The sequence below is a fragment of the Notolepis coatsorum genome (assembly GCF_963971535.1).
Source record: "Notolepis coatsorum genome assembly, chromosome: 3".
Taxonomy (NCBI): Eukaryota; Metazoa; Chordata; class Actinopteri; order Aulopiformes; family Paralepididae; genus Notolepis; species Notolepis coatsorum.
The window spans coordinates 63,035,450-63,060,100 of NC_140167.1; the positions used below are offsets into that span (position 1 = coordinate 63,035,450).

General features: G+C 45.2%; 1 protein-coding gene across 1 annotated transcript in view; it reads right to left on the bottom strand.

Annotated features, from left to right (window-relative positions):
* Positions 1-24,651, bottom strand: part of nek7 (NIMA-related kinase 7) — a gene marked incomplete at its 3' end in the record, with an annotated part of 220,900 nt that overhangs the window by 16,447 nt on the left and 179,802 nt on the right. Inside the window, exon 8 of the mRNA XM_084311227.1 lies at positions 2,438-2,551. Coding sequence (XP_084167353.1) covers positions 2,438-2,551 — 114 coding nt within the window. The remainder of the gene's footprint in view (positions 1-2,437; positions 2,552-24,651) is intronic.

Consider the following 24,651-nt stretch of genomic DNA (forward strand, 5'->3'; position numbering starts at 1 on the left):
AACAATCTACCTATCTGTAACCACAGAGCTACTAAGTTACATTAGCGAGTCCGGACCGCAGTCCCAGTGGGTTCAGACTGACTTATGGAAACACGACACTACAAAACGCATTAAGGTTGACCCTCCTGCCTGGCATAGACAGATGCTTTTCATATACACGTTTCATTTCAAACAGTTATGTAATCATATTGGCTCTTTCGATCACAGAGGTTAGCCAGTGTACGGTAATATCATCTACTGTAGTGTAGTGGAGAGAGTCCTGTTGGCTGCTTTGGCTTAGTGTACTGGCAGTATGTCGGTAGGCCATGCAGTACATTGGAGCGAGCGCTGGACGATTTGGGGTAAAAAGAAAACCCAACTAAAATCCTCATGGTTTGTTTGATAGGTATTGCAATTGCGATATGATTGACAATAGAGAATCATCATTTCTCATTCAGCATTTTCCTTTTCATTGAGAAAAGTATGAAATGATCACAATCCTTATTGGAAAACGACCTATAATATACCCTAAATGGGAAAAGCAGGGCATACACACATTAGGAGATGTTTTCAACAAACAGGGTTTTTGTAGTTATCAAGACATACATAAAAAAATGTAATCTCACCAGTTCCACATATTATTTTTACGCACAGTTATTGGTTTGTTTGAAGGCTCATGGAGTCCCATTAAGGATACCAATTGAGCACCACAGATATCACAAATTCTTCTATGAAAGAGAGACATCGAGAGGCTTCGTATCTGATTTTTATCATCACTTACTAACGTCCTCGTATGGAATCCTCCCCCTAGACTCAGTCTGGAGGAGGGATATACCAGACTTGGAAATAAATTTTGATTGGCAAGAAGTCTGGGCAAACGTTCGAATTGCGTCACGTAACCCGACCATCAACAAATTAATCTTAATTATATTCATAGGACATACCTGACTCCTATAAGATTGAAAAGAATGGACTTAAAAAAGACTCCAGATGTTCCTTATGTACAAATGGGGATGAGGGTACATTTATGCACATGTATTGGGATTGCCCACCAGTTAAGATATTCTGGAAAGAAGTGTCCCAGCAATTATCAAATTTCTTATTTCTGAACATACCTGTACACCCCTCTGTATTGCTGTTGAATGATGTTTTTCAGTTTGCAGCCCCTATACAGCTAAAGAGACTAGTTTTATCTGGTCTCACAGCGGCTAAAAAGCTGATAGCATCACGATGGTTTCAACCGGAAAAAATGTGCCGGAAGGTATGGGTTCTTACCTATCTCGATGTGATTTATCTAGAAATATCTACAGCAAGAATTTTAGGTGTCTGTGAAACCAAAATTGCAATCTGGTTAGAAGTGGTGGAGAGAATAAAAGCTAGCATATGAATTGTAGTGCCTGGTTAGGAACGAATGATAATGGATGGATTATCCAATTGGGGGTCCGGGGGGGGGGGGGGGGGGGGGGGGGGGGGTGAGCGAGCGAGCGAGAGCATATGTATGTAGGGTATTAGATAGCAAGTATTAGGTATATATCTCATATACTACATTTATTTAAATGGTGATTTCATTGGATGTTTACTGTTAATGCTTGTGTGTCTAATTTGATGTTATGTTTAAAAAATAATAAAAAAAAGAAAATACAAAAAAAAAGAAATACAGGAAAGAAAAAATAATAATAAAAGAAATTATCACAATGTGATTTCTGCAGCAAACAAAGATGTTTTCTTACAGTTTTGGAATACGATTGTAGCCCAGGCTTCTGCAGCACCACAACACTTCTGCAGCACCACAACACTTCTGCAGCACCACAACACTTCTCAAATATTGGAGAGTCCTGCGATTTGGAAATTGCACTGGGCCATATTGTGAGTTAGATCAAATGTTGATTAATTATGCAGCCCTACTGTGATCCTGTAGCTCGATGGGTAGAGCATGGCACTAACACTGCCAGGGTTAGGGGTTCTATTCCCTGAGTAGCTCAGTGGGTAGAGCATGGCACTAACGCTGCCAGGGTTAGGGGTTCTATTCCCTGAGTAGCTCAGTGGGTAGAGCATGGCACTAACGCTGCCAGGGTTAGGGGTTCTATTCCCTGTGTAGCTCAGTGGGTAGAGCATGGCACTAACACTGCCAGGGTTAGGGGTTCTATTCCCTGAGTGGCTCAGTGGGTAGAGCATGGCACTAACACTGCCAGGGTTAGGGGTTCTATTCCCTGTGTAGCTCAGTGGGTAGAGCATGGCACTAACAGTGCCAGGGTTAGGGGTTCTATTCCCTGAGTAGCTCAGTGGGTAGAGCATGGCACTAACAGTGCCAGGGTTAGGGGTAGAGCCCACTGAGCACTGAGGTTTTTCTATGAGATGTATGACCCACTTCAGCACCAACTCAACAACCTGTGATTACAAAACAGATTAGTCTAATAATAAACGTTGACTGTAAAGCACACGTGCCAGCGTTACATACCTCCTCTGAGTAGTGGTCGGAGGGGAGAGGGGGGTAGTCACACTGTTCAATCTTCTTACACAGAGAGTACAGGTTCATCTTATCTCCATAGAAAGGACTCTGGAGCGCCGCCATCTGAGACAGAGAGAGAGAGAGCAAGAAAGAGCAATGAGAAAGAGAATGAGACTATTAATTTAACTTGGTTTATTTTGACAATGCAAATTAATCAACATTTCTATAAATGTGCCAGTGTTAGCCAACTGTCCACATGTCTGTCTGTGTATCCGTGTGTCCACAGCAATTCTTGCTAATAGTATAATAGTGTGATAGTGTAATAGTGTGTAATAGTGTGATAGTGTACTAGTCACACTATTAGCACTACCGTTGCTAGGGAAACAGCTTGGTTGGATGTTTATTTCCTGTCAGCTATTGACATCAGTAACACACTTTGCTGTCAAACAGACTTGCACAGTCAAAACAGTCAAACGAACATCAGTAAACCAAGACAATAGCTTGTAGCAATATCTTGTAGCGAAACTTATAACTAATAACTTCACTTAGTTATTGATGATGTTTCTAGTTTCTAGCCAGGTATGCCGCTAGCTAGTTAGCAGGCAAGCTCACTGCAACGAGTTTGCTTCAGCTCTTGACCTTTAATGCTAACGTTAGCCAACTTCTTAGCAACTTAATTCTTGACTAAAAACACACTTCTTCAATCCATATCTGCATTTTTTTTTTAAATAATAACTTTCTTACTGTCATGCACTCATCCAAATATACTAACCTACACTGTACCACTCAACACTTTGATGAACATTGTTACTGATAAGAGTTGTACCCTTCCTGCTGGCTTGTCGTACAAAACTTGTAAGTCGCTTTGGATAAAAGCGCCAGCTAAATGACAAAATGTAAATGTAAAATTGGATTGGTATTTTTGTATCCTATTCCTGATGGTCAACTATTCTATATACTAACGGCCTGCTGTAGCATCCTGCAGCATTGCTGGTCTCTAGTCTTTAATGTAGGGTGACCATATTTTGATTTCCAAAAAAGAGGACATGCTGGCCCCAGCCTCGAGATACATAATGATACTCAATGTTTACTCAAATATGCCTTATTGTTATACTATATTTTAAAGTATGCCTCCTCTGTATGGATAGAAAATGATTATTTATATTATTTTATATAACACAATAATATCTCTCTATAACCAGAGACACGCCAAACCAAAGTTACTCAACAATCAACATGTTTTATTATGCCTACAATTATCTCTGACAAATCTCAATGGCACAAGAATAACTTACAAATCAACCTGTAACAAAATAATAGCTCTCTTTTCAAGTCTTACTGGACAACAATAAATAACAAAAAAATATGAAATAATGTTCTACGGGCGTTTTCTCATTAGGAATGGTTGGTCCGCTCCGTCCTTGCTCCGTCCTCGAGAGCGATAGCCCCCCCTCCCACTCCCCCCTCTGGCCTGCTTTCACACTACAATCTCGTTTCGTTCCCAAGCACAAGAGGAGAGCAACACTCCGATACAGCAGGTGGCGTATGCACCTAGTTGGTTTCAACCCTTCTTGCTCTCGGATAAAGCATTTCGGGATCAAATGAGATAGAATGATGTGCTTTACCGGCAGCCCTTCTCTATCGTCTCTCCCTCAGACACGCACTCGCCCAACACGCACACGCACACACACAGAGACGGAGAAGCGTGTGAGAAGTGAAGAGAGCCTTAAGGTGGTATTGAGAGGGCACATTATATCTTATGATAAGATATAATGTGTTCTATATCTTATGATAAGATATAATGTGCTCTCTCAATACCACCTTAACTGGGTGCAGGCTCTTGCAGAAAGAGATAGGGAGAGAGAGAAAGAGAGACATAAGCGCTCCCTCGTTGGAGCAGGTTTTACAGGCTACAATCCCAAACGGACCTAAATAATATTTTTAAATTGAAGTATGAATACAACTCTATTCTGGGCAAGCAGGTTAGCACCAACAGAACCACTTGTTACAGCAAGCCTCTTCCGTGTTTTGGTACAGTTTGTTTGCACATCTGCGATCGTTCCGTCGTCGTCGACGTTGATTCACACCCAAAACCACCTTTTCAAGTGGTCCCGGCATGGAGCAAATCAGCGTCCCCGGTGACGGAGCGGAGCGTTCTCATCACACTTATTTTGGGGCGATCGTGCTCGGATTTGACCCTGGATGGCTAGTGGGAAACTAACTAATACCTCTTCTGTAGAAAATCCAGCTTTAACAAATTATCTCTATCTTTTCAATGTAAATAATAAAACAGTATAACCTCATAAATATACGAATCAAATTATTTTAAAAAGTGCACTATGCAGTTTTGGATTTACACATTTGCATAACTTCCATTAGTGAACATGACATATTTCTTTTTGACCATTGCATACCCAAAGTAATTTGCGATTTATTATACTTTATTCTTATAGCACATGCATGAGTCTGGTCTCTTTTTAAATGTAACATTCTGAAGTTTCTTACACAATAAAGTAGGGATGTCCGATATTATCGGCCGACCGATATTATCGGCCGATATCGGCAGTAAAATGTGATATCGGAAAATAACGGTATCGGTTTAAAAAAAGAAAAAAACAATAACAATATTTGTTATATATATATCCAGTGAAATGATTAGTTACCTGAAATTATTCCGTTTTTTGGGGTGGGAAACCCTGCATATATCGGTATCGGTTGATATCGGTATCGGAAATTAAGGGCGCGTTCACACCTACCCTGTTTGGTCCACTTTAAGTGGACCATGGTCCCTTTAAGTGGACCATGGTCCCTTTAGATCGATAGTCCGTTTGGTTTGTACAGGTATGAACGCAAACCGAACTATAATGAGGACCAAACAACCGAACCATGGTCCTCTTGAAAAGTTGGGACTCGGTTCGTTTCAAAGTGGACCATGGTTCGTTTGCTGTTGGTGTGAACGCAAAACGAACTTTATATAGTATCTAATCTAGAGCAAATGAGTGACAGGTGCCTAGTGGCGGCGGTCGCGCGACCCAACTTGACAGCGCCAAGTGACAGCTTGCGCGCACGTTGCAACCCAACTCAAATGAATGACAGGCGCACGGACAGTCTCTCTCTTCCTCTCTCTCTCTCTCTCTCTCTCTCTCTGCCTCTCTCTCGCTCTTTCTCTGTCTCTCTAGACTGGCGCCGCGCGCGGACAGTCTCTCTCTTCCTCTCTGTCTCTCTAGATGAATGAGCAGTCGCGCGAGTCGCGACCCAACTCTTCCCCAAAGAGCGCGCAGGCGCAACTCCACCTAATAACTTCATCCTCACATTAGCAGCCTTGTCTGTATCTCACAGCGGAAAAAAATTAAAATAAAAAAAGACAGCAATGAGTCGAGGATCAACGTGGGGTAACGACGAGGTGACGGCTCTTTCCCTCGCGCGCTAAACCCGCAAATGTTAATACGTCACTTGTGACAGGCATAGCAACAAGCATAGCAACCAGGCATGAGAGTGACAGCTAGACAAATGAAATCTAAACAGTCGGCGTGTGGGCGAGGTGTGTCAATACGCTGGCGGCAACTGTTTACGTTTGAGTGCTAGTCCAATAGATGAACGACTTGGCGACAGCATGTCCTTTGTTTACAAATTAGATCCGCACCAAACAGGGTAGTGTGAACGCAGACCAAAATTAAACAATGTATCATTTTCACATTTGGTCCACCAGAAAGTCCGGACTATCCACGGAAAGTCCGGACTTTCAGATGTGAACACACCCTAAGAGTTGGACAATATCGGAATATCGGTATCGGTAAAAAAGCCAATATCGAGCATCCCTACAATAAAGAAAAATCACTTTGAGTGCTAATGAAATAGAGCAGCGTTTCCCAAACTTAAATGGGTTGCGGACCCGTTTTTATTGGGTCGCCAATAATAAATAAATTAAAAAACTAAAAAAAAATCATTGTTTTTATTTTATTTTTTATTACCGGTAATAAATTTTTTTTAAATAAAAAAGCTGTAGATGTGTTGATTCAGTTTGGCACCACATACTTATGTGAATCTGGGTGTTCTACTCTAGCATACCTGAAAAACAAATACAGAAACAGACTAAATGCTAAGCATGACCTCAGAATAGCACTTTCAAAAACCAAGCCCAGAATAGATCTGCTGGTTGAAAACATCAACCAGCCACATACGTCTCATTAGATTTCATTGTGCCATAGATGAAATATCATACCCCTTCTAGCATGATGTCAGGTCAGTAGAATTTTTAAATAAGTCAGTACAAATTAAGCAGAATGTTGCTCAATGTTGGGGTTTAAGGTTTAAGGTTGTGTTCTTTATCAGTAGTTTATAAATGTATGTTATGGCAATTCATGATGTATTTTTGTAAGTTTGGGTCCCAGGGAAACACCAAATTTCTCTTTTGGGTCTCGAGCTGAAAAAGTTTGGGAACCCCTGAAATAGAGTAACAGAAGTTTGAACACACTGAAGTAAAAGTTTTGTGTACTCACATTTATTTTTACTGGTTGCCAGATGCCTGTTTTTAAGTTCCGGCTGAGAGGTAGGAGCTAGAAAACATAACGATTCCATAGCCTAAAGTCTTATGTAGTACAGCTCTAAAGTTTATAAAAATCCCATGGAAAATTATGTTTTTTGTAATGTGTGTACCGCAATAATTCAGTGAGATTATCCAAAATGGCCGTCCACTTCCATTCATTCAGACGTGCAAGTTAAAACAAAGAACTTATTCGTCTTCTTCTGCCCCCTTCTCGTTGCAATCAGCACTCGGAGCAGACGCTCCTTGGCTACAACGGTGGTCAATCATTTTGGCCATCAGCGGTGACTGGTCAGTTCAGGACCGTTTACAACCAGATGTGGTCACTCGTTGGAACGGCTTGTCAAATGACGCTCGCCGTATATTCCGTCTTGTAACTCGAGACCCAAAGCACGCAATAGGTTGAGTGTGGTGACAATCGAAAGGCGGCAATTTAAACTTTCAAACTATGTATTGGTTGATCTGTGAAAAATGCAGCCCGGAACCGGCAGACAAGCGCAAAGTGCTGCGAAGTGCATGCGAGTGCAAAACGTCCCACCGGTGGGACGCCGAACATTTAAGAGGTTAATACACCTCCATTACATTTACACATGCAACATGGACACACATACATACACCCTATGATGTTCAGAGGATGAGGCAGGCACATTCAACAAACTGTGTCACTGCCGTCTGGTGGAGATCTGTGCTCTACTGAGCACACTTTTCAACTGTGGTCCAACTGACTGCCAATACGATTTCTATGGCTTTGCATCTGTACCGAGCCTTGTGTACGTGTTTGGCCATGCAAGTGCACACACACACACACACACACACACACATGCACACACACTAAATATGTTTCGTTGTGAAGCATGAGTGGTGGTTTGCAGGTCCAGCCGACTGGAACAGAAATATCCCTGAAAGTTTCTCCTCTCTGCTTGTTGTTTCCCTCTAGTCACTGGGCCATTCATGCTGCGCTGCACTGACTCCATTAAAACCTACAGCCATGACATGGAGGAGAGGAGAGGAGAAGAGAAGAGAGTGGGGAAGAGAGGAGAGGAGAGGGGGAGAGAGTGAGGAGAGAGGAGAGCAGAGGGGGAGAGAGAGTGAGGGGAGAGAGAGTGAGGGGAGAAGAGAGGAGAGAGAGGGGAGGGGGAGAGGGTGAGGGGAGAGGAGAGAAGAGAGGGAGAGAAGAGTAGAGAAGAGAAGAGATTAGAGGAGAGGGGGAGAGAGTGAGGGGAGAAGAGAGGAGAAGAGAGGAGAGAAGAGAGTAGAGAAGAGAAGAGAGTAGAGGAGAGGGGGAGAGAGTGAGGGGAGAAGAGGAGAGGAGACAGGAGAGATTGAGGGGAGAAGAGAGGAGAAGAGAGTAGAGGAGGGAGAGTGGTGGGAGAAGAGGAGAAGAATGGAAGGGAAGAGAGAGAGAGAGAGAGAGAGAGAGAGAGAGAGAGAGAGAGAGAGAGAGAGAGAGAGAGAGAGAGAGAGAGAGAGAGAGAGAGAGAGAGAGAGAGAGGGGAAGGGATGAGAGGTGTGGAGAGGATGGGAGAGGAAATGAGAGGATAATGAGGAGGATAGGAGAGAACAGGAGGAGAGGAGAGGATTGGAGCGAAGGGGGGAGAGGAGATGAGGAGAAGAGAGGTTTTCTCAGGGACATTAATGCAAGCCAGCAAAGTAACAAGAGAAAAGGAGCAGAGGGGAAGGAAAATATAAGAAAGCAAGAGAAAGAAGAGCAGACCTTTAGGTAACCTCAAATGAACCTCTAGTTAATATCTAGTTAACCTCTAGTTAATCTCTAATTAACACTAGCTCTAATGGTTGGTAGTGCAGATGCTTGCTAACAGTCAATCAGGATGCTGGACACTTTGCATTGTGAGATAGATAGACAATTTTAAATGGCTTCAAACAAGGGGCAGCCATACTTAATACAGTCCCAGAAAATGCAACTGTTTGGGAGGTTTCTGCAAGACCAAATGTATATATCTCGGTATTTTTCCTTTAGATATGTTAGGATATTCTCTGTTGTCTTGGCTGTGTGGTGTGTCAGAGGTTGATGACACAGTGTTTACTCTGTCTACTGTCCAGCCAGTCTAATCCAGTAGACAGTAGACAGAGTAGACTGTCTGGACAGTAGACAGAGTAGACTGTCTGGACAGTAGACAGAGTAGACTGTCTGGACAGTAGACAGTAGACAGAGTAGATAGATAGATAGAAACTGTATTGCCATTTCAACACTGTTGATTGGGATTTGTCTTGGTGCCACGTACAGTACAGACAATGTTAAAAACATACAATATAAAAACACAAGAATACAATATAAAAACACAAGAGTACAATCCCCACAATAAAGAGTTTTACACAAACAATTAAGAAGAAAAAAATGCTACAATACCTAAAATAAATTGTTCAGTGTACCAGTTTTAAAGTGCATATTGCCTTAAAGTGCATGTTGGCTGGTGCTAGCCCTTGTTGTGCAAAGTGCCTGTACATTTGTACTCGAGTTCAGGTGACGGACAGCCTCAGGATATGTACTGTTTTTAAAACGGGATGTCCTGCACCTGAGACTTTGGAGTCTTCTGCCAGAGGGAAGGGGGTTAAAGAGGTCGTAAGCAGGGTGAGAAGGGTCCCTGATCACCTTTTCCCCTTTCCGCCGGATTTGTGTGGCATAAATGGAGGCCACAGAGGGGAGCTCACAGCCGATGATTTTTGACGCTGTGCGTACAGTACGTTCTAAATGTCCCCTATCATGGACGGTGGTGTTTCCGTACCACACAGTCAATGAGAAGGTAAGGACACTCTCTACAGTGGCTCTATAAAAACTGAGCATCGCCTCCCTGGACACACCAAACTTTTTAAGCTGGCGCAGGGAGTGGAGCCTCTGGTGGGCTTTGCTAATTATGAGGCTGGTGTTAACTTCCCATAGACTGTCTGGACAGTAGACAGAGTAGACTGTCTGGACAGTAGACAGAGTAGACTGTCTGGACAGTAGACAGTAGACTGTCTGGACAGTAGACAGAGTAGACTGTATAGACAGTAGACAGTAGACAGAGTAGACTGCCTGGACAGTAGACAGTAGACAGAGTAGACTGCCTGGACAGTAGACAGAGTAGACTGTCTGGACAGTAGACAGTAGACAGAGTAGACTGCCTGGACAGTAGACAGTAGACAGTAGACAGAGTAGACTGTATAGACAGTAGACAGTAGACAGAGTAGACTGCCTGGACAGTAGATATAGTAGACTGTCTGGACAGTAGACAGAGTAGACTGTCTGGACAGTAGACAGCAGACAGAGTAGACTGTCTGGACAGTAGACAGTAGACAGAGTAGACTCTCTGGACAGTAGACAGATTAGACAGAGTAGACTGTCTGGAAAGTAGACAGTAGACAGAGTAGACTGTCTGGACAGTAGACAGTAGACAGAGTAGACTGTCTGGACAGTAGACAGTAGACAGAGTAGACTGTCTGAAAAGTAGACAGACAGAGTAGACTGTCTGAAAAGTAGACAAGGCTCCCTGCTGGATGCAACTGAGGGAGTCTCTGTCACATCTTCCTCTGGGAAGCAACAATGATGGCATGACAGTCGCTGTGGGGGAGCAGTACTCTGGGCTGTGCGCGTGTGCGTGAATGTGTGTCTGTCTAATGATGTGCGTTTGTTATTTTGTGTCTCAACCACACACATGCACATGTACACATGTGTGTGTCTGTGGTCAGAGGAGAGATGTGATGTGTGCGTACAGTATGTACTGTATGTCTCGTCATGTACACGGACAGACGCATACAAACACAGATGTCTCTCCGTTTTGAAGATGTCCACATGACATTAACATTTTAAATGCGATAACATACAGAGGCCAATTCAAGGGTGCAGAAAGCAGTGTTTCCTGCACACCAATCATAGCTAGGGATGGGTACCGAATCCGGTACTTTTAAGGGTAGCGACCGAATGACGTCGGTACTACCGAGTACCGATTCACATGAGATCCACCGGTGCCACATTTCGGTACTGTAAAAAAAACAATACATTTGATTTTCTTTAAGTCCAGGGTTTTCGGTACAGTGGGGGAAACTTTGGCTTTCCATGTTCCACTCAGGGGTGATGTAGTGTGCGGTAAATAATTGTACTTGTAGGGCTGTCAACAAATATTCTGTATTGAAATTAATAATAGACTTGTTAAAATAAAATAAATTAAAAAATTATATTAGATTGTGAAAAAAACAGCCCCCGGTGGGCGGTCGTTAGTGGGTAACATATCGTTGTATTCATTCGGTACACTGCCGTACTGAACCTAAGGTCCAGTACTGAAACGGTTTGGTACGGATATGTGTACCTTTACACCCCTACCAGATACTGAACAATACCCTGCTAACTGTCTCTAGTGAGACCAGATACTGAACAATACCCTGCTAACTGTCTCTAGTGAGACCAGATACTGAACAATACCCTGCTAACTGTCTCTAGTGAGACCAGATACTGAACAATACCCTGCTAACTGTCTCTAGTGAGACCAGATACTGAACAATACCCTGCTAACGGTCTCTAGTGAGACCAGATACTGAACAATACCCTGCTAACTGTCTCTAGTGAGACCAGATACTGAACAATACTGTGCTAACTGTCTCTAGTGAGACCAGATACTGAACAATAAATACCCTGCTAACTGCTTGGCTCTCCTAGTGAGACCAGCCATTTGGAAGCTTCTCACAGCTAGCCTGTGTACATGATCAAGGCTACCAAATCAGGAAAACCAGGAGCTTTGTAATCTAAAGTCCGGGCTACTGCACCTCTAAAATAAGCCATTATGGACAAGAACAACATTGACTATGTTGGCAGGGAGAACTGAATGAATGATTATTATGAGCACTGAACACACACATAAATAAGCACATACATATGCCCACACACACGCACACACACACACAGTGGGATCTCTCCCCAGGCCAGTCACCTCTCCCCCAGCACCATCAATTACTACTGTGACTGGCACAGCAGGAAATGACAGTGATGGGAGTTGTGTTGTGTGTGTGTGTGTGTGTGTGTGTGTGTGTGTGTGTGTGTGTGTGTGTGTGTGTGTGTGTGTGTGTGTGTGTGTGTGTGTGTGTGTGTGTGTGTGTGTGTGTGTGTGTGTGTGTGTGTGTGTGTGTAATGATGTGGGTTTCTCTAAGTAATGGTGTTTTGTGTCTATTCCACAAGATTTAATACTATTGTGTTGAGGGACAATGAGCGCACACACACACACACACACACACACACACACACACACACACACACACACACACACACACACACACACACACACACACACACACACACACACACACACACACACACACACACACACACACACACACACACACACACACACACACACACACGAGACCCCTCCCTCTTTCTTTCTTTCTATTTTTCTGGGCATCAACCTTTGGGCAGTGAGTGCACATTATTGCGTCCATGTATACCCTCCCTACCCCCCTATACCTACCTACTTACTGTGCCTACCTATGTACCTACCTGCTAGATAGATAGAGGGAGCTAGAGAATGACAGAGAGAGAGAGAGAGAGAGAGAGAGAGAGAGAGAGAGAGAGAGAGAGAGAGAGAGAGAGAGAGAGAGAGAGAGAAATTGAGAGAGAAAGAGAGCAACAGAGTCAGAGAGAAAATCAGAGAGAAAAATAAATAGGTACTGTAGATAGTGACTCACAGAGGAGAGTAGGGATGAATGTTACCAGTTTTATTATAAACCACTGTAAAAATTCCCAACGGTTAGTATTACCGTTTACAATTTAGAATCATTATATCATTATAACTGTGTTTGAGTATCGCGCTTTGGAAAAACTCACTTTGTACGGAAAATACTGTTCAACAGTCTCCCTGCAACAAGACACAGCCATGGCATGAGACAGCGCTCTGGAGATTTCTCAGGCATCCAGGACTAAGATACGATAAGATATTCCTTTATTGATCCCCTTGGGGAAATTCAGGAGTCATAGCAGCATGGGGGAGGGGAGGTAGAGGTATGGGCAGGGTAATAGTAGAAAGACATAAATAGACAATAACATTTGATCTGAATATAAAAATGTGAAAAAAGAAATAATGTAAACAATATAATTAACCCTGAATATAAAAATATGAGAAAAATAAACTGTGTAAACAAAGGTGCCAATATGTCAATAAGGAATTTGAATCTGAATGTATACTATGAGTAAGAGTAAAAGTAAACAGTATACACAAGGTGCAGTATACACAAGGTACCCTAACTGGCATGATATACGTCATATGTTGTAGTCTGTGCAAGTGTTGGTGGTTAAGAGTCAGACACTAAGTCTGAAGTATAGTTTTTATTTAGTTTCCTTTTGTAAGTGCTTGAGGGGAAGTTAATTGAAGATGGCCAGCCAGCCTGTCCTTAACACTTTGAGTGCCAGCGACGAGATTTCTCGTTAGTTCATGCCGACCGTTGAGTGCCAGCGACGAGATATCTAGTTTTTTTTTTATTAGCGATTTGAATTCATATTTTATCAATCTAGTCTCAGGTTAGTGCTGCAAACTCTCTCTGAGCTCCATTGGGAAAATACCGCCCCCCCCTATCAACTCTCCCTGTGGTACTGCACCCCTTTGGAATGGATTGAATGAAACACATGGGGGGGGAAAAATCCTGCTTCCTCATTTTACTTCTCGGGCAAGTCACCCGAGAGGATCGATTCATTGCCCACCACCAGAACAGCGTGGAATACATATTTCCAGTACCCAGCGTTGGATCAATAAACGCGATCGATATTTGGAATGGCGATCAGGAATTGGAATAATCTTTTTGGAGAACATCTGATCTGAGGTAAGGAATCTATTTGACCAGTCTTAGGATAATCACAGCTTTTTTCACAGAGATATCAACGTGTGCCCTATGTGTGTGTGTGTGCTGATCAGGAGATGAGAGAATCGATTTTTCAGCTCACGTCTATAGCGTACATAAGTACACATATACTATCGATAATCTAGCGTTTATTTGAAAACGATTCATAAATTGGCCGAAAAATTACAACGTTTTTTGTGTATTCCAGAATATTCCAGTAAAGGGCGATTATCACAGAATCTTTATATTTTCCTGAAACAAAAAAAAACAAGCGTTTTTCAAAATGGTATAAAACGGAAATGAACCGATTAAAAAACAATCCGCTTTGACAATGTTGACTGCAAACAAGTCATTGATAAGCGACGGCCAGATTAGACACATAGCCATAATTTAAGACATAGTTTATGCGTTTGCAAATATGAGGGCTCTATCATTGAAGTGGGTGGTGGCATTCAAGGGGGGTAAGGCGCATTGCATGGCTGGCACTGAGTGTGTTAAAGAAGGAAAATCATTTTCGCAAACACTACTACTTCATAACGAATGCAATTCGAGTTAACTTTATTGTTAACTTTTTTGTAAAGGGAAGCTTTCAGTGTTGCCTACTCTTGTAAACACACTGCACATGTGTTTAATCCAGTTACATGGATTTAATCACCCACCCAATATATGTTGTTCATTCAATATATGTTGTTCAATATATTTTGTTCATTGTTCATATGTTGTACAAAATCCAGTGGTCGTGGAATTGGTTTGAAAAGTGTCCCGGCAGGGGGGCTCCAGTAGCTCACCGCATATCTCGGCGCTATTTCTGCGTCGGGGAAAACCGTGCTGCGTCACGGATCTGGTGGACTCCGAGTTCGATTCCCGGACCCGCCGTCATTTGCCAGAATGTCTTCTCCTGCTCTATATCCCGTTTCACCCTGTCGGTCATGCTTGACCAGAAAAGCGATAAACGCTAGAAAATAAAGTTTAAAAAAAAAAAAAAAGTGTCCCGGCAGGAAAAACATTAACACTTTGGTTGCCTAAGGTTAAATTAATGATATACCATAGATTGCCAGCGCTATTTGTCTATGGAGAAAGTCCCCTTCTTTGCAGGGCTATAACTTTTTAAATTCTATTGCTACATTGCCATTATTAGGGCCCATTCAAAGTCCTATATGTATTGTTCATTGTGTAGCAACGTTAAACTTTTTCATTCACATATTCATAGTAAAGTATGGTCTAATGTATAAGTATGTTTTCATCTCTTTCTGCAGCTTTCTCCAGAACGTGATATATAGCCCCAAATGCATTATATTGATGATGAAATACAGTTTGATGGCAATCAGCGCGATATAAAAAATTCCAACTAGACGTACTTCTAGAAGTTACTACACGTCATCTGATGTTGACCGGATGGGCGAGGGGGCGTTTATAATTCCGTGGGCAGCGTTATACCAATCATCTAATGTGGGTCAAATGTTGATGATATCAGTTATTATCGAAGACGGTAACGTTACACGCTGAAACTCACCCCAGTCTCCGCGCGCCGTTGGGCGATCATCGTCGAGTAGAAATTTTATCATTATGGGATATATTATTACCCGGTCCATCTCCAGCTTGTATAATGGTATATACGTCCAAATCATGTTGTTTATCGAGTTATTGGCAATCGATCGCTATGTAGAGTGACGAGCTAGAGTCACGGGACATGTACCGAGTGGCCGGAAGCAATACGGACGTCTAGCAAAACCTCTAGTGCGCTTCCTGTTAAGCGCTTGCGCCGATCGGCCACCAGATGGCGCTCCTGAACCGCCAGAGAGCTCAGTGGGTCCTGCTGGTGAATCTCAGGCCAGCGGAGGGACATTATGAATCCGATCGCAGATTTTTGAAATATTGATATAAAGACGACGTACAGCGTCCCCCGGCAACTTTAGCATGGCCAGCAAAGACGTCTAAAGACGGCTCCCGGCACCCAAAGTGTTAATGGCTGTTATATATCGTACTTGGCTTATCGCGTCCCGCTCTTAAGCCTATCGAGATACACCTCATCTCATGTACCTATTGTACTCCATCACGAATAAAAAACACGTACACCCACACCTACCGGGTCCCGCCTCTATGGAGGCGCAGCCTATAAGACAGTAGGCATGGTCACCAATACACTCTTCCTCTATTTTCGTTTCCATCATAACGGATGCAGTGCACTTTATGTTAACTAGTTGTTATGAAAAGATTAGAGAAATTGCGTAATGTTGAAAGCTTACCGGAGGTTTGCTTACCCCTGGCATTTTCGAGGCATGTTTCAGCGACACGTCGGGCCTGTGCTGATGTTTCCTCGTCTGACGGCGGCAGACCAAGGGGCAGCGTACAAGGTTTGGCTATCGAGCCGGCTTGTACAAAGGTAGGCCCTGTGTCATTAGGCATCAATGTTGGTATTGGTAATGCTGTGGAGTATGTTTCGGCGCCAGGACCGGGGTGGCTTGGTGATCGTTCCACTGCAGTGGACGTTTTCCTGGCAATCCTAGAGCACGCTGCTAACGCTAATGCTACTAATGCTACTACTGCTAATGCTAACGTTGACGCTGAAATGGGTCGTTGTTCTAATAATCCCCGCCGCGGGACATTGCCGCTTTTCCCTCCTCTTGCCCGCTTCATTGATGAAGGTCAGTCGGTTGTTAATGTGGGGGGTTTCGCTGAATCCTATTTACCTTTTTTACGGGTAAACGGGCTAACAACAGGGTGCAGGCCGGGTGTACCGTGGCTACGTAGCCAGGTAGCTTTGTTCCTGTGCCCCGGCGGGGATGAACGATGTCCCACCCGGCTGATGCTTGACAGCGAATCGGCTCAGAGGGTGGCAGTATGGACGGATGAGTGTTATACTGCTGCAGGATGGTATTTAGCGGCGGCCAGTGTTATGGCTCAGCTGGCTAGTTTCCTATCCACATTGGCGTCGGGTAGTAGGACTATGGGTCCAGCCGACATTGTAAACATGTTGCATGTTTGTGGTGTTATAGAGATCTTGACTCAGTCGCAAGCTATAACTGCGGGGAGGATTAGGATGCTATCAACGTTTGTTGTTAGGCATGTTTGGTTGGAGCAATCTCCTCTTGGGGAAGAGGATAGGTTTTCTCTCCTCACGACTCCTTTTTCCACAGAAAGTCTTTTTGGTCATTCTGTGGAGGCGCAGGCGGTTGTTGATCTGGGTCCTACACCGCCTCACGCTGTGCAGCCAGAGGTGGGAGCACGGTCTCGTCAACGACTGTGGCGAGATCCTCGACAGGCGGCCATGTTTCCCCCGCCAGTGGTGCCCTGGGTGGAGAGTCAACAGGGTTCCACAAGGCCGACAGCCTTGGCGGCCGAGGGATCGGCCATTTTGGGTGAATTCGAGTTTGGTAAAACAAGCCGTCGTCACTTTGCTGCAAGCAGCCCGCTCCCTGTTCAATCCTCTCTCTGTTACCCACGGAAGCGGGGCTCTGATCGTTCTCCTTTGGCTGCGGGCCGCGAACCTTCCTTGAAGCGCATGCGGCCCCATTCTTCAATTCTCATGGGGACAGGGGCTGACACCCAGTTGATGGCTGAGCCTGGGTCTGTCCGTGAGAATGTTCTGTCGCGTGGCTCCTGCACCACACGTTGTGTGATGGATGAGCCTGGTGTTACAGCTGCCACTAGCTACGGTGGTCAGCAGGGGGACTCGAGACCTCTTCTGTTGAATGTACAGCAAGGGTTACCCTGGCCTCGCCTTCGCCAGGCGGGGTATCGCGCTGATGCCTCCCACTCCCGTCACAGCGGCAGTGGTCTGCAAAGAAGAGGTGAGCGTGATTTGGGTGGTAGCAATATCACTGCAGGGCTTCGGCGTGTAGGAGCCCATGGGGTCCTCATGCCTTGCGTGTCTAGCTGCGGAACAACTCCTCAGCATGCGCTAGAGGGGTGTTCAGGGGGGGTGTGTGTCAACCAGTTTGATGACAGCTTCTCCCGTATCAAACCGGCCCTTTCTGTCGGGGTCCCCCCTTGGGTGCGTCGCACAGCGGGAGGGACCGGGCCAACTATCTACTGTTCCTTGCGGCCCAGCGTCAGTTGACGGCGGGTGCGCTGTGGGATTATTTTCACATATGGCGACAGGAATGCCGTTTGGTGGGGTGGATAGAGAGAACATTGAGGGAGGGGCTTGTTTTGCAGTTCGCACAACCCCACCCTCCGTTCTCAGGTTTGGTGCCGACCCTATTGTCAGGGTCAGACGCAGTGACAGCCCTGGCCGACGAGATCCAATCTCTGTTGGTGAAGCAGGCCGTCGTTGTGGTTCCGAGAGAGGACGCGATGTCAGGCGTCTACTCCTGTTATTTTCTGGTACCCAAGAAAACAGGGGGGGGTCAGACCTATACTGGATATGTCCGCGTTCAATCGGTTGATTGTAGCGAGACCGTTCAGAATGTTGACCGTCAAACTCCTTCTGCTTGCTGTCAGAAGGGGAGACTGGTTCACCTCCATAGACCTGAAGGATGCGTATTTTCACATCCCGATTTTCCCATCTCACAGGAAGTTCCTACGGTTCCTGTTTCAGGGCGTAGCGTACGAGTACCAGAGGTTGCCGTTCGGCTATTCTCTGGCTCCCTGCACATTCACCAAGTGCGTGGCAACTGCGCTGGAGCCTTTACGTCGTCGGGGGATACGAGTTCTATTCTATCTCGACGACATTCTACTCCTCAGTCGTTCGGAGGAGGTTGCCAGGTCTCATACCAGGCTGGTGGTGGAATTCCTCACCAGGCTGGGTTTTGCTGTGAATTGGAAGAAGAGTACGCCTCTTCCCAGTCAACAGGTGGAGTACATGGGCTTGACGTTGAGGTCGAGGCCCATGATTGTAACCCTCTCGGAGCAGTGCCGGGTGTCTATCCTTCGCGCGCTCGGGGGTTTCCGTCTGGGAGGGACGGTGACGGCGCTGCAAGTGATGCGTCTGCTCGGCATGATGGCATCTGCTCACACGGTGGTTCCTCTTGGCCTCCTCTTCATGAGGAGGATACAGAGGTGGTTTTTCTCTATGAGAATAGATCCGGTAAGGGACAAATGGAAACGGTTGACGGTTCCTTTGTCGATATGGGGAGATCTCGCCCACTGGAGGAGGCTGGGTATCCTCACCATTGGGGTCCCCATGGGCAGCAGGCGCTCACACGTCACGGTCTTCACCGACGCCTCTCTCACGGGTTGGGGAGGGACGTGTCGGACCCACGCAGTGTGTGTTGGAATTGAAGGCGGTCCTCCTGGTCCTCAAACGGTTCGACAACCTGGTGGTAGGCGAGCACGTTTTGGTCAGGACAGACAGTATGACGGCAGCGGCGTATATCACTTGTGGTTCTCGGTCAGTCGAGCAGATCATCCCCCCTTGGGGGTGGATGCCTTCTCGACCTTTCCATGGCCGCCCGGTCTTCTGTACGCCTTTCCTCCTGTACAGCTGTTGGGTCAGCTGTTGGAGCGGATACGGAGGGAGCGCAGGACGGTGATCCTGGTCGCGCCGGACTGGGGCACGGCAGTGTGGTTCCCGGTCTTGATCCAGCTTCTGGTCGCTCCTCCTTGGGTCATTCCTTGGTCGGCGACGGCCCTCTCACAGCACAACGGGTCACTGTTCCAGTACCCGATGTTGGGCCAACGACTGTTGGTGTGGCTGGTGGGAGGGTGAGTCTGGAGAGGATGGACATTTCTGTGGTTGATACCATCCGGAATGCACATGCTCCCTCCACTGTCGCGCTTTACGCGGGCAGATGGCGTATGTTCCAAAAGTGGTGTAAGGCGGGGGGCTGGGACCCAGTCTCCTGCCCCCTGGATACTGTCCTGCGTTATCTCCAGTCTCTCCTTGGTAGACTGTCGGCTTCGACGGTGAGGGTATATGCGGCGGCTATATCCTCCTATCATGAGGGGTTTGAGGGGAATGTCTTGTTCAGCCACCCTCTTGTGAAGCGTTTCCTGCTTGGCGCTCGACGCCTTAAGCCGGTGCAACGCTCCTTGGCTCTGACTTGGGATCTTCAATTGGTCCTCGGTCGGTTGTCCTTGGCCCCGTTTGAGCCGCTCGAGCAGGCGCCGTTGGGACAGCTGTCTTTCAAGACCGCATTCCTGCTGGCTGTCACCTCCGCTAAACGCGTGAGTGAGCTCTGTGCTCTTTCGGTACGTCCAGAGTGCCTGTCTTTTCGGGACGATTGCGGTGCCACTTAGGCTTTCATGCCTAAGAATATCCGGAGTTCCTTCCGCTCCCGGGATATTGTGGTTCAGGCGTTTCGTCCTCCTCCTCACGCTAGTGCAGGGGTGGCCAACCAGTCAGAGACTAAGAGCCACAAAAAAATTACTGTGGTACCACAAAGAGCCACACCATATACCAGCGTTTCTCAATCTTTTTTTTCAGTCACGGCACCCTTCATGTGTTTATAGGTCTCACCCTCTGGCCTCTGAAGTTGCTAATGTCTTTTTTATTTGGGCCTCACAGGGTTAAAAGTACCCTGTGAGACCCACGGTTTCAAAATTACAAAATCACTTTTAGCCATTTAAAAAAATAATGTTTATTTAAAAAATGTTAAAGGGGAACTATTTTACTATTTCTTTCACTATTTGGGCACTTTTACACAATTCCTGTGAGTCTATGGAACACCTAGGTTTTTTTTTTTTTAAATGCATTGTTTTGTATTTCTAATCAAGTACTAAAAACCGCATTTTTCTACCTTAAGATCTTAAGCCGTTTTGAGGCTGGGCTCCAACCACTGTGTGGCCTGGTGCCAACTGCCACATCAACTGCCACATTATTATGCAGCTGAGAAATCTCTGACATCACAGATATGCACATTTTCAGATGACTCAGTTCAGTGAGGGTGAATATTGTGAGAGGAGAATTGGAAGAATTCGCCAATATGAGAATTAGAGACATATATCCTATTAATATAAGTCCACATAGCTAAGAAACAATGGTAAACACTGAAAAAAGCCATTTATAAGATAGTTCCCCTTTAAGCACATGTATAGTCAATTGGTCCTGTTGTTCAGCCTCACAATGCTATTTGATAGTAAATGTGTTTATATGTCCCACCCTCTGGCCTCTGAAGTTGCTAATTTCTTTTTAATTTGGGCCTCACAGGGTTAACCTCTTAAGCCCGAGATATACAGTAAAAGTGTATATTTTCAGCATTATGTTTGTTTACCAATTATTTGAACTGTTATTAGTGAAATATAAGATTATAGAAATCTCAGGGCATTGAGTCGGAAACCGGCGCATATTGACAGGAGGAAGTGGCACAGCCAAAAGTGAGTGTAGTCTTTTGAAGAAAAACTACCCTACCCAGCTCACACCAGCCCCTGTCAATCATCTGACTTCTGGATTTACTTTTTAATTTCTCTTATTTTTTGGGATTATCTCCCACAAACCTGAACGTTATTGCCATAAAACAGAACGCAGTTAGTTTCTCTACCTTTCTGTGAACGTCTTGCAAAAAACGGTGTTGCAATATGATGAAAAATGGTGGAGAAATGTACATTATAAAAAAGATGGCAGAATTCAGTACTGTATCTACAAAACCTTCTGTTTAATCATCTTCCCTTTATTCATTTGCTTAGATTTTTCAGGTCTGGTCAATTTTAGCATGGTGTTATTTACAGTCAAAGATAATTTTCTTTTTAAATAGAATTGATATTCTCCTTTGGTTCATTACAATTTACTCAAGCCTAGGAACAGACACACTATTTCTGACACTGATCCATATATGTCCCTAGATTCAGATACCAAGAACATGCAAATGGACCATTTAAAAAAAAATTGTAAATGTTTATTCTACGTCCTTGTGGAATGAGTGACATAAAAAAAAAAAAAAAAAAAAAAAAAAAGTAATTTTTTTTTTTTTTTTTTTTGGATGGAAGAGCCGCACATTGACGGGCAAAGAGCCGCATGCGGCTCGCGAGCCGCGGGTTGGCCACCCCTGCGCTAGTGAGTTAGATGCGGGCCGTGCTTTGGGAATTTACCTCAGCCGTACTCAGGACCTCAGGGTTACCGATCAGCTTTTTGTCTGTCACGGTGGTTCTCGTGCCGGTAAGGCACTGTCGAACAAACGCCTGTCCCATTGGTTGTGCGAGGGCATTGCCCTCTGCTACACGTTGGCTGGGCAGGATCCCCCTGGGGGCATCAGGGCGCACTCCACTCATGGGGTGGCTGCCTCTGCCGCTCTCCTGGGTGGGGCCTCGTGGAGGACATCTGTGCTGCTGCTTCATGGTCCTCCCCGGGCCCCTTTGTAAGGTTTTACCTCATGGACATGAACGGGGGTTCTGTCTCCCAGGCGGTTCTGGGGTCTGTGGCCTTTCCTGCTTCCCGTCCTTTGGTAGGGTAGCAGGAGTGTGTGGGTATGGGCCACAGTGTGTAGGTCACACGTGGTTCCGCCTGTGCTGTGTGTTCAAGGGGTTCTAGTTCCCTCTTGCTCGCACTCAGGTGGAGTTGACTGCGCCCCCCCCCCCCTTCATTAGGAAGGATGGGGTGACGGGGCTCCCCGAACCGCGTGTAGCTTTATGCCAAGCAAGCAGTGCAAAAATGTACCGTAGTGGCGTGCAGTAATGCGCCTTTCATTTTCCGCCGCCCAGCGCCCAGGTCGCGCGGAAATAGGCTGTCTATTGCCATTCTCTTTGACAAACTCTAACCTTAACCAGCTCCTTAACAACGCCTAAACTTAACCGTTCTAACCTTAACCAACTCCGAAACAATGCCTAACCTTAACCTTAACCTTAACCATGCCTAACCTTAACCATAGAAATTATATTGCCATTCTCTTTGACAAACTCTAACCTTAACCAGCTCCTTAACAGCGCCTAAACTTAACCGTTCTAACCTTAACCAACTCCGAAACAATGCCTAACCTTAACCTTAACCTTAACCATGCCTAACCTTAACCGGCGAAAGAATATACGTTAAAAAAAAATCACGTTAAAAAATATTTTCGATGGGATTCGAACTCGCCAGCAAACGAGCCATAGGATCCACAGCCATGTGGCCTTGCCAATTGAGCTATTGCTAGATACTGAATAAGGGGCGGTGACTTATATATATTGAGCTCCGCTCGTGTCGAACCAAGGCGGGATCTCATGCGCATGCGCGGGCACCTCGCGCGAGCACGCCGGCGCACGCACGCACCTGAGCGAGCACGCCGCCGCCGGTGCACGCACGGTAGCATTTGTCTGAAAAGAAGGGCGCTTTACCGCACTGGCGTGCGGTGACGAATGCGGAAGCATTTTTGCACTGCTTGCTTGGCATTAAGGAAAACGCCCCCGAACCCCTTGATGTGGGCTTACGGGTCCTCAGGGGGTGCATCTGTCGGGCCTCGCATCCGCTCTAACCCATATCTCGATAGGCTTAAGAGCGGGACGCGATAAGCCAAGTACGATATATAACGGTAGGTTATGTATATAACCTAGTTATATGAGTACTGGCTGAGCGTCCCGCTCTTAAGCGGCCCTGAGTCCCCTTGAGGGGTCTTTTACTGGAAACGGGATTTTGGCGAGGAAGAGTGTATTGGTGACCATGCCTACTGTCATATAGGCTGCGCCTCCATAGAGGCGGGACCCGGCAGGTGTGGGTGTACGTGTTTTTTATTCGTGATGGAGTACAATAGGTACATGAGATGAGGTGTATCTCGATAGGCTTAAGAGCGGGACGCTCAGCCAGTACTCATATAACTAGGTTATATACATAACCTACCGATCTGTCCTGTCAAGACTGTTCTGTATTTATGTAAATTGGACAAGGGCTTATTGCAAATGCTCAAATGCAACACACAGAGGATGCACTGTGTGTGTGTGTGTGTGTGTGTGTGTGTGTGTGTGTGTGTGTGTGTGTGTGTGTGTGTGTGTGTGTGTGTGTGTGTGTGTGTGTGTGTGTGTGTGTAAGTAAAGTTTTATTTATATATATTTTGTTGTAAGTGAGAGAGAGACAGAATAATAATGTAACAAAAACAACAATAATAAAATAATAATAATAATTCATAGTATTCTCATGATGTATTTTACTGTACAGTATGGCACAGTGCCACAGCTCGTTGGCCACTGTTATGAATGATAATCACCTGTTGTTAGCGACCAAGATGTCCTGCGATCAAATACTATGAACACCTTTTGGTATTAAGGTTTTCAATATAAAAAGGTGGCCAAATTATTTGAATGTGTATTAGTACTTTTTAGCACCTTTTAAGGACACAGTGAAAATACAGAAAACCGTGATAATTTTGTTTTACTATAATCGTGATTTAGTTTTTCAGTCCCGATACCGATACCTGGGCTTTGGGTATCGGCCGATACTGAGTACCGATCCGAATTAATAAATGATATGCCTCACTGTGTGGAAAAGACTGGGATCATTCTTTTGTGCAAGGCAACATCAGGCTTGACTTAAAACATTACTTTCCTAACTTAGTGAAACAAAATGTAACAAATTAACACATAGATATAGATAAATGTACTGGCTTGTTATTTCTTATTTTATTATTATTATCTAAAAAAAAATCCGATTTTGGATGGAGAGAGAGTGAGTGAGGGATAGAGAGAGAGAGAGAGAGAGAGAGAGAGAGAGAGAGAGAGAGAGAGAGAGAGAGAGAGAGAGAGAGACCAATACCAATACATAAGGATAGAGAGAGAGGGAGTGAAAAAGAGAGAGTGAGAGAGAGAGAGGGAGAGAGATAGAGAGAGAGAGAGAGAGAGAGAGAGAGAAAGAGGGGGGAGACCAATACATAAGGATAGAGAAAGAGGGAGTGAAAGAGAGAGAGAGGGAGTGAAAGAGAGAGAGAGAGAGAGAGAGAGAGAGAGAGAGAGAGAGAGAGAGAGAGAGAGAGAGAGAGAGAGAGAGAGAGAGAGAGAGAGAGAGAGAGAGAGAGAGAGA